The sequence below is a fragment of the Artemia sp. Qi Xiang Cuo genome, chromosome 2 (genome assembly GCF_049724085.1).
Source record: "Artemia sp. Qi Xiang Cuo chromosome 2, ASM4972408v1, whole genome shotgun sequence".
Lineage (NCBI taxonomy): Eukaryota > Metazoa > Arthropoda > Branchiopoda > Anostraca > Artemiidae > Artemia > Artemia sp. Qi Xiang Cuo.
The window spans coordinates 66,095,437-66,111,321 of NC_142795.1; the positions used below are offsets into that span (position 1 = coordinate 66,095,437).

At 38.9% G+C, this 15,885-nt stretch overlaps 2 protein-coding genes across 3 annotated transcripts in view; one reads left to right on the forward strand and one right to left on the reverse strand.

The window, feature by feature from the left end:
• LOC148955512 (uncharacterized) overlaps positions 1-526 on the reverse strand; it is a 126,342-nt gene extending 125,816 nt beyond the window's left edge. The window contains exon 1 of the mRNA XM_089102547.1: positions 439-526. The gene's annotated coding sequence lies outside the window, so the exon portion shown is untranslated. The remainder of the gene's footprint in view (positions 1-438) is intronic.
• Positions 1-15,885, forward strand: part of LOC148955513 (uncharacterized) — an 85,109-nt gene that overhangs the window by 67,414 nt on the left and 1,810 nt on the right. The window contains exons 2-3 of one of the 2 annotated variants that reach the window (XM_089102648.1): positions 5,223-5,461; positions 10,751-10,988. In XM_089102648.1, coding sequence (XP_088958774.1) covers positions 5,223-5,461; positions 10,751-10,759 — 248 coding nt within the window. In that variant the 3' untranslated portion in view covers positions 10,760-10,988. Of the gene's footprint in view, positions 1-5,222; positions 5,462-10,750; positions 10,989-15,885 lie in introns of those variants that run through there. The other variant, XM_089102640.1, reaches the window with a different exon arrangement.

The following is a 15,885-nucleotide window of genomic DNA, read 5'->3' on the forward strand; positions in this document are numbered from 1 at the left end:
TTTTTTATGCTCTTTCCAAATATAAAAATCATTTTTGTCAAAAATGTATTGTACCCCCACCCCTAGCCTATATACCAATTCAGGGTGTATATTTGCACGTTAGGGGGGTGGAGGTAAAGTTTAAATTTACCTCGCATTTACAACAGAAATAAAATTCCCCCCCTAATGTGCAAATGTATACCCTGAATTGTTATATATGTGGGGGGGGGGGGTAAAATTCATTCCTCAAAAATGATTAGCCAATTTGGAAAGAGCATAAAAAAAGGCAAGTGGTATATTCACTTTATCATTGTTATTGTTGATCAACAAACCCATGTGATCCTGTGAAATTTAACTTGTGAATTATTGGCTCAAATTGAGTGTCTAAGACATTTTCCAATCCTAGTGTATTATTTTCATAATCATTAGACCCTAAAGTGTTAAATTATAGTTACTCACTTTGGAGTTTTATTCGATTTATGTGTTTTCCAACTAATAATACGTAAGTTTAATTCCCTGGAGATTTCAACGTCTATATATCTAAAATATCTTGAATTTTTTTCTGTCGGTGTTGCCAATACAATTTCCTGTTGGTGGAAAATTTGTTCATGCCTGAAATGCGACCAAAATCAAAACGTCCCAGAGAGAGCCCCCAGAAAAATTTGGACAGATGCCTGTTATGTACTTCAGACCTAGAAGAGGACTTTAAAGCATTAATTTGTGATGGGTGTGCAAAATGGATATATTGTGACTGCCTGAAAATATCCGATACAGAGTATGAACTTCTCGTGAAAATGCAAGAGAAAAATGGTTTCAATTGGGACTGTGCTTGGTGCAAATAAAATGTGACCACCCCTAGATTCATTATCCCTCCCCAACCTGCAGCTACTATCCAAGATATTACTACTGTGATCACGCAAGCAATAGGAAACCTTCAGAGTAGTCTCTCCAATACCATTGCGCAAACTGAGAGTGCACTTAGAGCTGAGCTAGGTTCTATAAAAGACAAAGTAAATAGTGTGGAAGTGGCCCTATCCTCAAAATGTAGCGTGGATGAAACGAAGCAAATTGTGCAAGCAGAAGTCAATGCACATAGTGCTAACTTTCAGCAGTAGTTACAATCTGAAGTACAACAGATCATCCGTGATGAAAAAGACCAAGAGTCACGAAAAAACAACATTGTTGAATACGGTATCGACGCTTCCATTGATGATACTAACACTCTCAAGCAGTTTTTATCAACCGAGTACGGAATTAATTGCGGTCCCATAACTGATGTCCGTCGCCTAAAGCAGAATATACAGGCTAGCAATCCAACCCAGAATACGGCACCGCCCCTTTTGTTTACTGTGTCATTCTTTCAAATTAAAAAACAGATCTTGAAAGAGTCTCTCTCAAGGAAAGGAGCAGTACAGTTCCGCCATGATCAATTGAAACAAGATCAAGAGAGATATAAAGCACTTTTTGCAAAGCTTAAGGACAGAATAGCTGGTGGTGATCAAAACCTTGCAATCCGTGACCTCTGTATTGTGTCCAAAAAACCAAAAAGCAAAGGAGAAGTCCCTCCTCCAAACCTAATGCAAATGTGAAATTCCAAGTTGAGAACCGTGTAAATAATGTAAATATGGGTGTTACCGAACATGTTAGTGCTTTTTCTACAAAAAGACTCTCATCCATGACTAGTGACAGCTCATTGGAGAACGAAACAAGCTCTGGAAGCTACTACACTGCTAACTCGAAGGCGCCAGCGACCACTTTAGGCAAAACAGATGAGGACTCGGGTCATCCGGGAAACGGGACCAACGACCGGAGTAAGCAACACCAAAAACGAGTAAGTGCAGACTTTTATGCTCTAATTACTAACGTTAACCAACTTCTTAACAAATTGAATGAGCTGAAATCCATGATTTATTCCAAAAATTATGATTTGGTCCGATTGACTAAGGTTGGTCCCAAGTCCAGTAGAAATAAAATTGAAAATTCCCATGTTAAGATTCCAGGGTATGATGTCATGTCAAACCTACAGTCTTCTGAATGCAGGTGTGGTACGTTGGCGTTATTCAAGACATGTTATACTATACGATCATTATGTCTCCCAGGTAACTCACAATTTGTCGAATCTGTATGGTTGGACCTATGTGATGACGGTGGTGGAGTAATAACCAGAGTAGGCTGTATTTACAGAAGCCCATCTGTCTCTGATTGCCAAGAAACCGAGCGGACAATAGCAACAATGCTGCATAAAGCAACTATGAATTACACGGGGAACCTTTTTATAGCTGGTTATTTCAACTTCCCTGACCTCATATGGAAGGATGGATATCCGTATATACCTTTACTTACTAACATAAGCAGAAGCACTAATATATTCACAGACGGCCTTCACGACCTTAATATCTACCAGATTGTCGAACAAGCTACTAGAGGCCGACTCTTCCAGAGACCAACTCTACTTGACCTAGTGTTCTTACGGGATAAAGACCAGCTTCAGAACATAAATTACTTACCTCCTCTAGGAAAGAGCGATCATCTAATCCTAGAAGTGAATGTGTCATTTCGTAAGATAAAAAATGATTACATAAAGAAAACTTATGTAGACTACGGGGCAATCAGAAAAGAGCTGGAAGGCGTAGTTTGGTCACCTTTACTTCAAGGGGACGTTGACCAACAATGGGCTAACCTAAAGGACGAGCTACTTACACTTAAAAAAAAACACACGTCAGTAAAACTCACGCCAAAGCCCAAAACACTGCCTTTCATGACCCCCGAGATACGCAAGGAAAGAAACAGGAGGGGACGGTACTGGAGAAAGTACAATAAAGGAGGGAAGGAAGAACACTACCAAAAGTTTGCGAAAGCTCGAAACAAACTAAGAAGCCTAACTAAACAACTTTACGCACGGTACGAGTCCAAGCTAGCTGATGATAGTAAGAATAACCTGAAGAAGTTCTGGAAGTACGTATCAAGTAAGGACCACAGCAGACGGTCAGTAAAAGCACTCAGTACAGATGATAGCAAGGAAGTGACCAACTTGAAGGACATCACCGAACTCCTCAACAGGCAGTTTGCGTCGGTTTTCACCAATGAACCAGATGATCCTCTTCCTCATAGCCCACCATAGGACATCCCTAACCCGATGCCACCTATTCTACTCTCCCCCCTGTCGTCCAAAAGCGACTTGAAGCGCTAGACATCAATAAGTCCGCCGGTCCTGATAACTTGCACCCAAGACTATTGAAGGAGCTTGCCAAAGAAATTGCACAACCACTATGCAATATATTCCAACTGTCGCTTGACTCAAAAAAGGTACCCATAAACTGGAAGCTGACCCATTTCACCCCCAATATTCAAGAAAGGTGACCGCACCAAAGCCATAAACTACGGACCCATCAGTCTGACCTCAGCGGTGGCAAAAACCCTTGAGCGGATTGTGAATGCTGATATTTTGACACATCTCCGTAATAATAATATACTTTCCCCCGACCAGCACGGATTTCTGCCAGGAAAATCGGTTGAGACCAATCTCTTTGAGACATACAACACCATAACAGATCACCTGGAGAAAGGAATCCCTGTGGACCTGATTTTACTGGACCTAGCCAAGGCTTTTGACAAGGTACCACACAACCGTCTCAGATTGAAACTTTCAGCAGCAGGTACCCACCCGGACGTGGTCGATTGGGTCATGGACTTTCTGACTGGTCGGAGTCAGCCGGTTCGACTCTTCACAACTAATGGCGACAAGGTCTTCTCCGAACCATGTGATGTTGTAAGCGGAGTCCCCCAAGGTACTGTTTTGGGCCCTACCCTATTCCTTATATACATCAACGATATGATGAACGGAACAGAAAACAACATCACTCTCTATGCCGACGACTCCAAGCTGTTTGGGCCTGCAAACCAACAAAGTCTGCAGCATGACCTTCATAAATTCCAAACATGGGCACAAGACTGGCTACTTGAATTCAAAACATCGAAGTGCAGTGTCCTTCACTTTGGAAGCAACAACCCCCGTCACCAGTACAACATGTCCGATCCCAATTCACTGGCTAGCTTAGAACTAAAGAAAAGTCCCGAAGAAAGAGGTCTAGGAGTGCTGATAGATGAACAACTGAAGGTCCACGGCCACTGGCAACAAGCAGCTTCAAAAGCTAATTCAAGCCTTGGTCTCCTCAAACGCACTATAACCAGCCAATCCTGTGCAGTCTTTCTACGGCTCTATAAGGCTATAGTTAGACCCGTTTTGGATTTTGGTACGTGTCTCAGTTCCCCTTCTTATAAGAATGATACCAGTCTAATCGAAGGAGTTCAGAGACGTGCCACGAAGTGCATAGCTGGCCTACGAGATCTCCCATACAACAAGAGACTGGAACGCATGCAGCTGCCAAAACTCGTCTTCAGACGCCGCCGTGGTGATATGATGCTGACCTACAAGTATAACGCACAACCAAATAACCCCCTCTTTACCAAACATTCAAGTCAGCACCATACAAGAGGACACTCACATAAGCTGTCAAAACGATTTGTTAAAACACGAACGCGGCAACACTTCTTCTCCGAGCGTGTTGTCAACGATTGGAATAGCCTTAAAGCTGAAACGGCGACTGCACCTACGGCTGCGTCCTTCAAGTCCAGACTTGACAAGGAATGGAATAACAAGCCTGTACACAAAAATTTAAAGGCTGTACACAACCATTTCTCAATATTGGATGTAGGGGCTTTCGTACAAGCTACTATGGGCCTTAAAGGAATGCCTTGCTTGTGTAATTTTGGTAGACCAGAAAACTTTGGGCAAAAGCTACCGCGGGGGAAAAATTTATTGTATAGCTGTGGAGTAATTTTACAATTTTGTTTTAAACTTTTTAAAACATTTATAATTTTGTTTGCAAATTGATCAGTATGATCGTGGGTTGTAGTTCTATATGTTGTCTCGTCATTTAGATGAGAATAAATATTTTTCATATATTTTTGTATTGCTGAGGACGGCCCTTCGACATAGGGCCGAAATATTCATTCAAATTATCTCCACTGTCTTGCAAAAAGCTTTCTTTATTGTTCTTCGTACTTTTGTTGTTTGTTATGGAAAGGCAGTGTGGTCTTCATAGCTATTTTAATCTTTGGATTGCTGGCATAGAACTGACAGCTGCTGTCTGGAAAGGTATGTATGATCCCGTACTATATTTGAGCAATCACGGGGTTCAAATTTATGTATATTTGGTTCCTCAAAATTCATATCTTTTTAGGTTCGTTAGTAGCAGCTACAGATAAACCTGCGGCTTTGGTGAGAGCTATTCGACATCTTCGACGAAAAGGCCATGGTTCGCCGTTTGTGTCCGTTTATCTGGAGAACAGACATCGATGTGTTTATATTGCAACTGATGGTGGTCGTCTTTGTCGTCTTTATATAATTGTAGAAAATGGAAAACCCAAAGTTAATGCTCAACATATCCAAGACTTGTCAAATGGAAAGACTACATTTCAGGTTGTTTTCCTTTTTATGCTTTGCTTGACTATATTTTCTAATCAGTAATTATTGACAAATGATTCAAGATTGTCGCTACAATTATAAGAACTAGATACCTTTCAGATTAATCGTACGTTTCTACGTTAAAATCAGGATGTTTCGTTTAATGATAAATATTTTACTTAGTAAGTGCTAATATTAACTAACACAAAGTCCTTAAAAAGGCAATTATTTGACTTAAGGGTTCTTACCAAAAAATCCTCATTAACGACGGAAAGATGCCGTAATTCCTTTGTAGGGTATTTTATTCGTCATTGTTAACTAGCAACTTCATTGGTCCCCATTTTTGTTACTAAACAGAAACAGAAGTACCACTTCGTAATCGTGATTTTGTGTCGCCATTCTTTTTCTGACTTTTTTCTCGCGTTTTACGATTTTCTATTGACATTTGTTTTTTAAGCTTAAAATTTACTCTGAAGTTCTGATTCGTCAAGTCAACTGGAGGTCCCAGGGACTTCTTACTGTCCGGTTCTAAGCCGGCTTAAGGGCTTCGGTGTAGACTTGAGAAGATGCGCTGGCTCCCGTTCTGCACTGGTATCCGGGACCATTGCTTTTCCTGAGGCAAAAATAATTTCAATGATTTAAAGAATATGAAGATTTGAACTTGGAATGTTACGACTTAAAAAAATAAATATTGTATTGACATTTTGACTGACAAATTCAGACGATTCGAATTGAACTCATCAGGAGTTCCAGAAGCTCATATCCCAGGGGGTAGGAAGCATGAAGCTAGGTAATATAGAATTTACAGACTCAGGCAGGATGACTGGTGTACAAAGACAGGGAGTAGGGCTCATGATGAATAAGGAAGCTGCTATGTCTTGTTTTTGCTGAGAAGGTATTACTAATAGATTACTAATCGCTCATTTTATGACTAGGAAGCTCAGACTATAAGTTATAGTAGCATGTGCCCCTGTAGAACCGACTGACGGAGATACTAATGACTCATATAAATTTTATTTACAATTACAGGAGCAAATAGACAGGGTCCAGGTAGAAATATGGTGTTTTTATTAGGAGAGTTTAACACCCAGGCTAGTAGAAACAGGGATAGATCGTATCCTAGTCTGGGTAATTTTGGTGTAGGGAAAGAAAACAGTTATAGCTACAGACTGCTGGAATTTTGTAGATGTAACAATCTAGTTATAACCAATACTATCTGAGTTTAAAATTTGACTATGGGGAAGATGGATGGAATAATTTTAGAAAAACAATTTGTGAAATTGCTGATGGTGTCTTAGGTAAGAAAACTAGGAGCGCAGCTAAGAATATTAGTGAAAAAGCTTTATGCTTAATAGACAGAAGAAGAAGCTTGTACAAGAATTATCTGAGTGATAAATAGATCATATGAAAACAAAAGGAATTTAAATAAAGTGGAGAAAGCATTAAAATATGAACTAAGGAGGTGTGAAGTGGAAACCATCGATAAAATTGCTGAGTATCTGGAAGATGCAGCTAGACAGCATAATAATAAAATATTGTACTTGTATGTTAATAAATTGAGTGGAAATAGTTGATCCGAACTCGTCCCAGTTTAGGATAGGAACAGGGCCACAGTTAGTGGTAAGTCAAGAGTTAAAGAGAGATGGGCAGAGCATTTTGAGAATGCGCTAAACCAAGATAGAGTTGTGGGAAATGATATAGAGGAAAATGAAAAAGTTTGTGATACTTTGCGCTTGAAGGAAGATTTGTTTTGTGACAAAGCATTAGTGACAGAACTTACAGGATTAATAAATAACAAGGCTCCAGGTGCTGATAGTGTGGTAATTGAGTTTCTTCAATGTAGTGGCTCTGGTGTTAGATGTAAGCTATTGAAGATTATGAAATATAATTTTTGAAAAGGGGGAAGTACGTAGGAATTTTAGAAAAACCGTAATTAAACCATTGTATGTGAAAGGTGACGAGACTGAGTGTGGTAATTATTGATACATTAGTCCGGTCTCGTTAGGTAGGAAATTGCTTAGTTATATGATACGTTTTAGGCTGAGAGATGCTGTAGACAATGTAATAAGAGCAGAACAATGCGGTTTTAGCAAAGATAGAGGATGTGTCGACCAAATTTTTAGTGGTCAATAATTGAGAAGTTCCTGAGTGGTCAAATCATTTGGTCTTCAGTTTTATAGATTATGAGCAAGTGTTCGATTCTGTTGATATAAGAGCTTTAGCGTAGGTCTGATCCTTGCATGGTACACCAGACAAATACAATAGAGCGGTTAGGGTTATTTACGAGAATAACACTGCTGCGGTTAAGGTAGGAACCTTAACCTACCTTAAGGGGACCTTAACAGCCCTGTGTTCTCAGGGGGATAAATCACAGGGCTGTGTTCTATCCCCCTTTGCATGGATCATTTTGATTGACTTTGTCGTAAGGAATACTGGAAAGGCAATGGGAGACCACGAAATCAAATGGGGATGAAAAACTGTCCTCGACTTGGATTATGCTGATATTTGAGCATCCTGGATGAAAGTGTGAGCAGAATGAATGAACTTTTAGAGGTTTTGTGAGTTCAGGGTGCTAGAATAGGTTTAAAAATTAATGTTAAGAAACTAAGTCACTAAGGCTAGGAATAAGTGAAGATGTAATTTTGACGTTGGGTAACGAAAAGATTGATCAGGTGGACAGTTTCACTTACCTTGGTAGTATTATTAGTAAAGACGGTGGAAGCAGTGAAGACCTTAAAAGTAGAATAGCCAAGGCTCAGGATGTTTTTCACAGTTAAACAAAGTTTGGAAGAACAGGAAGATAAGTCTGCAAATCAAGATTAGAATTTTGGAAGCTACAGTGATGACAGTGGTCACATATGGTTCTGAAGCATGGGCGATCCGAAAAGTGGATGAAGATTTGCTAGATGTTTTCCAGAGAAATTGCCTACGGAATGTTCTGGGTACCCGCCTGACTGACCATATTTCAAACAGTGGGCTATACGAAAAGTGTGGTTGAATCCCTCTTTCTAGGGCTATAATGAGAGAAAAGTTGAGATGGCTAGGGCACGTTCTGCAGATGAAGGATGACAGATAGCCGAAGATTGTCCTTTTCGACCAACCGTCTAGGGCTAAACGGAAAGCAGGTCGTCCGCGTTTGGGGTGGTGGGAGGTCATAAAGAAACATTTAAAGGAAATGGGAACTTCTTAGGAGGGTGGAAAGAGGGAGGTTTTGAATAGATTGGGATCGAGGAGGAGGGTGGGTAACTGTGTTGGCTTCAGGCGGCTTGATGCTACGGTGAGTTGTTAGTAGTAGTAGTAGTAGTAAGTTGAATTCGTGGTTGAGACAGTGTCTTATCAGATGGAAGGATATCTTTTCTTTGTTTTTTAATTCGCTCGGCAGTCAAATTTTGGTTGAGGATATCATTGGCATATGAGACAAAAGACGTATTGATGCTTTGAAGAATTAATTAAAAAACTTTTTCCACAAAATAAGTCTTTCAAAGAAAAGTAAAGAACTCCATTAAACAAAAAATGAGCAAAAATAAAATCAAATAATCTACCAAGCGTGAAACTACCGCAAATCAGCATCGATAAATAAATGAAACCCAAAACGAACAGAAATGACAATAATTAACCGAGTCAAACTCAAAACGAGCAGAAATTAACATAAGTTGAGCGCAAAACCTCTATACCTTCCCAAGGCCAGAACAAAATTTACACTTTACTGAAAAAACATAAATATTTTTTACTTTTATAACTCTAATAAATCAAATAATATTAAAATTTTGATTACTAAATATCAGTATATGTATATTAAACTGACAATGCACATTCATTTGTATTTATGGATATCTCAAAATTTTGATTGGATGTGTTTGGGAAAATGGTGGGCGTGAGAGGGGCGTTAGTCGCTCTCCAATCACTTTCAACTATTAATAAAAAAAGGCACTAGCCCTTTCAATTTCCAATTGAATGAGCCCTTTTAATTTCCAATTGAATGAGCCCTTTTGAATTTTCTACGCTTTCAATAAAAACCTTATACGCCCCAGGGCATAACTTCCCACCCGTGCCCCGAGGGCTGTGGGGGGGGTGTCATCCTTAAAGACCGAATGTCCAAAACTTTCAACTGCGTTGAATAAAATGGCTATCTAAAATATTGATTGGATGTGTGTGGAGAAAAGATGGGCATGAGAGGGGGGTTATTTGCCTTTAAATCACTTTCGACTATTAAAAAGGGCATCAGCCCTTTGTATTTCCAATCGAATGAGCCCCTTTTCAAGTTTCTACGACAAAGATAAAATAAAAACCGTATATACCCCCACGACATGACTTATAACCCTTGCCCTTAAGACTGTGGGGGGAGTGTCCTGCTCAAAGGTATAATTTCCTGAACTCTGAACTGCGTGGAACAAAAATGGCTATCTTAAACTTTTTATTGGATGTGTTTGGGGAAATGGTGGGCGTGGAAGGGGTGTTAGTTGCTTTCCAATCACTTTCGATTACTAAAAAAGGGCACTAGCCATTTCAATTTCCAATCGAATGAGCCCTTTTTGAAGTTTCTACGACAACGCGTTATATAAAAACCTTTTATGCCCCCTTGGCATAATTTACAACCCTGGTCCTAAGGACCGTGGGGAGTTGTCATTCTCAAAGACATAATTTCCAGAACTTAAAACTGCGTTGAATATAATGGCTATCCCAAGGTTTTGATTAAATGTGTTTGGGGAAAAGGTGGGCGTGAGAGGCGGGTTAGTTGAACTCTAATTACTATCGACTATTAAAAAGGACACTAGCCCTTTAATTTCCAATCGAATGAGCCTGTTTTGAAGTTTCTACGACAACGCCTTCTATAAAAACCTTATATGCCCCCAGGGCATAACTTAATACCCTTGCCGTGAGGGTTGTGGGGGAGTGTTCTCCTCAAAAAGATATTTATAATTTTTAAAACATTTATAATTTTGTTTGCAAATTGATCAGTATGATCGTGGGTTGTAGTTCTATATGTTGTCTCGTCATTTAGATGAGAATAAATATTTTTCATATATTTTTGTATTGCTGAGGACGGCCCTTCGACATAGGGCCGAAATATTCATTCAAATTATCTCCACTGTCTTGCAAAAAGCTTTCTTTATTGTTCTTCGTACTTTTGTTGTTTGTTATGGAAAGGCAGTGTGGTCTTCATAGCTATTTTAATCTTTGGATTGCTGGCATAGAACTGACAGCTGCTGTCTGGAAAGGTATGTATGATCCCGTACTATATTTGAGCAATCACGGGGTTCAAATTTATGTATATTTGGTTCCTCAAAATTCATATCTTTTTAGGTTCGTTAGTAGCAGCTACAGATAAACCTGCGGCTTTGGAAGAGCTGTTCGACATCTTCGACGAAAAGGCCATGGTTCGCCGTTTGTGTCCGTTTATCTGGAGAACAGACATCGATGTGTTTATATTGCAACTGATGGTGGTCGTCTTTGTCGTCTTTATATAATTGTAGAAAATGGAAAACCCAAAGTTAATGCTCAACATATCCAAGACTTGTCAAATGGAAAGACTACATTTCAGGTTGTTTTCCTTTTTATGCTTTGCTTGACTATATTTTCTAATCAGTAATTATTGACAAATGATTCAAGATTGTCGCTACAATTATAAGAACTAGATACCTTTCAGATTAATCGTACGTTTCTACGTTAAAATCAGGATGTTTCGTTTAATGATAAATATTTTACTTAGTAAGTGCTAATATTAACTAACAACAAGTCCTTAAAAAGGCAATTATTTGACTTAAGGGTTTTTACTAAAAAATCCTCATTAACGACGGAAAGATGCCGCAATTCCTTTGTAGGGTATTTTATTCGTCATTGTTAACTAGCAACTTCATTGGTCCCCATTTTTGTTACTAAACAGAAACAGAAGTACCACTTCGTAATCGTGATTTTGTGTCGCCATTCTTTTTCTGACTTTTTTCTCGCGTTTTACGATTTTCTATTGACATTTGTTTTTTAAGCTTAAAATTTACTCTGAAGTTCTGATTCGTCAAGTCAACTGGAGGTCCCAGGGACTTCTTACTGTCCGGTTCTAAGCCGGCTTAAGGGCTTCGGTGTAGACTTGAGAAGATGCGCTGGCTCCCGTTCTGCACTGGTATCCGGGACCATTGCTTTTCCTGAGGCAAAAATAATTTCAATGATTTAAAGAATATGAAGATTTGAACTTGGAATGTTACGACTTAAAAAAATAAATATTGTATTGACATTTTGACTGACAAATTCAGACGATTCGAATTGAACTCATCAGGAGTTCCAGAAGCTCATATCCCAGGGGGTAGGAAGCATGAAGCTAGGTAATATAGAATTTACAGACTCAGGCAGGATGACTGGTGTACAAAGACAGGGAGTAGGGCTCATGATGAATAAGGAAGCTGCTATGTCTTGTTTTTGCTGAGAAGGTATTACTAATAGATTACTAATCGCTCATTTTATGAATAGGAAGCTCAGGCTATAAGTTATAGTAGCATGTGCCCCTGTAGAACCGACTGACGGAGATACTAATGACTCATATAAATTTTATTTACAATTACAGGAGCAAATAGACAGGGTCCAGGTAGAAATATGGTGTTTTTATTAGGAGAGTTTAACACCCAGGCTAGTAGAAACAGGGATAGATCGTATCCTAGTCTGGGTAATTTTTGTGTAGGGAAAGAAAACAGTTATAGCTACAGACTGCTGGAATTTTGTAGATGTAACAATCTAGTTATAACCAATACTATCTGAGTTTAAAATTTGACTATGGGGAAGATGGATGGAATAATTTTAGAAAAACAATTTGTGAAATTGCTGATGGTGTCTTAGGTAAGAAAACTAGGAGCGCAGCTAAGAATATTAGTGAAAAAGCTTTATGCTTAATAGACAGAAGAAGAAGCTTGTACAAGAATTATCTGAGTGATAAATAGATCATATGAAAACAAAAGGAATTTAAATAAAGTGGAGAAAGCATTAAAATATGAACTAAGGAGGTGTGAAGTGGAAACCATCGATAAAATTGCTGAGTATCTGGAAGATGCAGCTAGACAGCATAATAATAAAATATTGTACTTGTATGTTAATAAATTGAGTGGAAATAGTTGATCCGAACTCGTCCCAGTTTAGGATAGGAACAGGGCCACAGTTAGTGGTAAGTCAAGAGTTAAAGAGAGATGGGCAGAGCATTTTGAGAATGCGCTAAACCAAGATAGAGTTGTGGGAAATGATATAGAGGAAAATGAAAAAGTTTGTGATACTTTGCGCTTGAAGGAAGATTTGTTTTGTGACAAAGCATTAGTGACAGAACTTACAGGATTAATAAATAACAAGGCTCCAGGTGCTGATAGTGTGGTAATTGAGTTTCTTCAATGTAGTGGCTCTGGTGTTAGATGTAAGCTATTGAAGATTATGAAATATAATTTTTGAAAAGGGGGAAGTACGTAGGAATTTTAGAAAAACCGTAATTAAACCATTGTATGTGAAAGGTGACGAGACTGAGTGTGGTAATTATTGATACATTAGTCCGGTCTCGTTAGGTAGGAAATTGCTTAGTTATATGATACGTTTTAGGCTGAGAGATGCTGTAGACAATGTAATAAGAGCAGAACAATGCGGTTTTAGCAAAGATAGAGGATGTGTCGACCAAATTTTTAGTGGTCAATAATTGAGAAGTTCCTGAGTGGTCAAATCATTTGGTCTTCAGTTTTATAGATTATGAGCAAGTGTTCGATTCTGTTGATATAACAGCTTTAGCGTAGGTCTGATCCTTGCATGGTACACCAGACAAATACAATAGAGCGGTTAGGGTTATTTACGAGAATAACACTGCTGCGGTTACGGTAGGAACCTTAACCTACCTTAAGGGGACCTTAACAGCCCTGTGTTCTCAGGGGGATAAATCACAGGGCTGTGTTCTATCCCCCTTTGCATGGATCATTTTGATTGACTTTGTCGTAAGGAATACTGGAAAGGCAATGGGAGACCACGAAATCAAATGGGGATGAAAAACTGTCCTCGACTTGGATTATGCTGATATTTGAGCATCCTGGATGAAAGTGTGAGCAGAATGAATGAACTTTTAGAGGTTTTGTGAGTTCAGGGTGCTAGAATAGGTTTAAAAAATAATGTTAAGAAACTAAGTCACTAAGGCTAGGAATAAGTGAAGATGTAATTTTGACGTTGGGTAACGAAAAGATTGATCAGGTGGACAGTTTCACTTACCTTGGTAGTATTATTAGTAAAGACGGTGGAAGCAGTGAAGACCTTAAAAGTAGAATAGCCAAGGCTCAGGATGTTTTTCACAGTTAAACAAAGTTTGGAAGAACAGGAAGATAAGTCTGCAAATCAAGATTAGAATTTTGGAAGCTACAGTGATGACAGTGGTCACATATGGTTCTGAAGCATGGGCGATCCGAAAAGTGGATGAAGATTTGCTAGATGTTTTCCAGAGAAATTGCCTACGGAATGTTCTGGGTACCCGCCTGACTGACCATATTTCAAACAGTGGGCTATACGAAAAGTGTGGTTGAATCCCGCTTTCTAGGGCTATAATGAGAGAAAGGTTGAGATGGCTAGGACACATTCTACAGATGAAGGATGACAGATTGCCGGAAATTGTCCTTTTCGGCCAACCGTCTAGGGCTAAACGGAAAGCAGGTCGCCCGCGTTTGGGGTGGGGGGAGGTCATAAAGAAACATTTAAAGGAAATGGGAACTTCTTAGGAGGGTGGAAAGAGGGAGGTTTTGAATAGATTGGGATCGAGGAGGAGGGTGGGTAACTGTGTTGGCTTCAGGCGGCTTGATGCTACGGTGAGTTGTTAGTAGTAGTAGTAGTAGTAAGTTGAATTCGTGGTTGAGACAGTGTCTTATCAGATGGAAGGATATCTTTTCTTTGTTTTTTAATTCGCTCGGCAGTCAAATTTTGGTTGAGGATATCATTGGCATATGAGACAAAAGACGTATTGATGCTTTGAAGAATTAATTAAAAAAACTTTTTCCACAAAATAAGTTTTTCAAAGAAAAGAAAAGAACTCCATTAAACAAAAAATGAGCAAAAATAAAATCAAATAAACAAATCATCTACCAAGTGTGAAACTACCGCAAATCAGCATCGATAAATAAATGAAACCCAAAACGAACAGAAATGACAATAATTAACCGAGTCAAACTCAAAACGAGCAGAAATTAACATAAGTTGAGCGCAAAACCTCTATACCTTCCCAAGGCCAGAACAAAATTTACACTTTACTGAAAAAACATAAATATTTTTTACTTTTATAACTCTAATAAATCAAATAATATTAAAATTTTGATTACTAAATATCAGTATATGTATATTAAACTGACAATGCACATTCATTTGTATTTATGGATATCTCAAAATTTTGATTGGATGTGTTTGGGAAAATGGTGGGCGTGAGAGGGGCGTTAGTCGCTCTCCAATCACTTTCAACTATTAATAAAAAAAGGCACTAGCCCTTTCAATTTCCAATTGAATGAGCCCTTTTAATTTCCAATTGAATGAGCCCTTTTGAAGTTTCTACGCTTTCAATAAAAACCTTATACGCCCCAGGGCATAACTTACAACCCTTGCCCGGAGGGCTGTGGGGGGGGTGTCATCCTTAAATACCGAATTTCCAAAACTTTCAACTGCGTTGAATAAAATGGCTATCTAAAATATTGATTGGATGTGTTTGGAGACAAGATGGGCATGAGAGGGGGGGTATTTGCCTTTAAATCACTTTCGACTATTAAAAAGGGCATCAGCCCTTTGTATTTCCAATCGAATGAGCCCCTTTTCAAGTTTCTACGACAAAGATAAAATAAAAACCTTATATAACCCCAGGGCATAACTTATAACCCTTGCCCTGAAGACTGTGGGGGAGTGTCCTGCTCAAAGGTATAATTTCTTGAACTTTGAACTTGCTTGGAACAAAATGGCTATCTCAAAATCTTCATTGGATGTGTTTGGGGAAATAGTGGACTTGAAAGGGGTGTTAGTTGCTTTCCAATCACGTTCAACTACTAAAAAGGGCACTAGTCATTCCAATTTCCAATCGAATGAGCCCTTTTTGAATTTTTTACGACAACGCTTTATATAAAAACCTTTTTTGCCCCCTTGGCATAATTTACAATCCTGGTCCTAAGGACCGTGGGGAGTTGTCATTCTCAAAGACATAATTTCCAGAACTTAAAACTGCGTTGAATATAATGGCTATCTCAAGGTTTTGATTAAATGTGTTTGGGGAAAAGGTGGGCGTGAGAGGCGGGTTAGTTGCCCTCTAATTACTATCGACTATTTAAAAGAGCACTAGCCCTTTGAATTTCCAATCGAATGAGCCTTTTTTAAAGTTTCTACGACAACGCCTTCTATAAAAAATCTTAAATGCCCCCAGGGCATAACTTACAACCCTTTTTCCTGAGGGGGACTGTCCTCAAAAACAT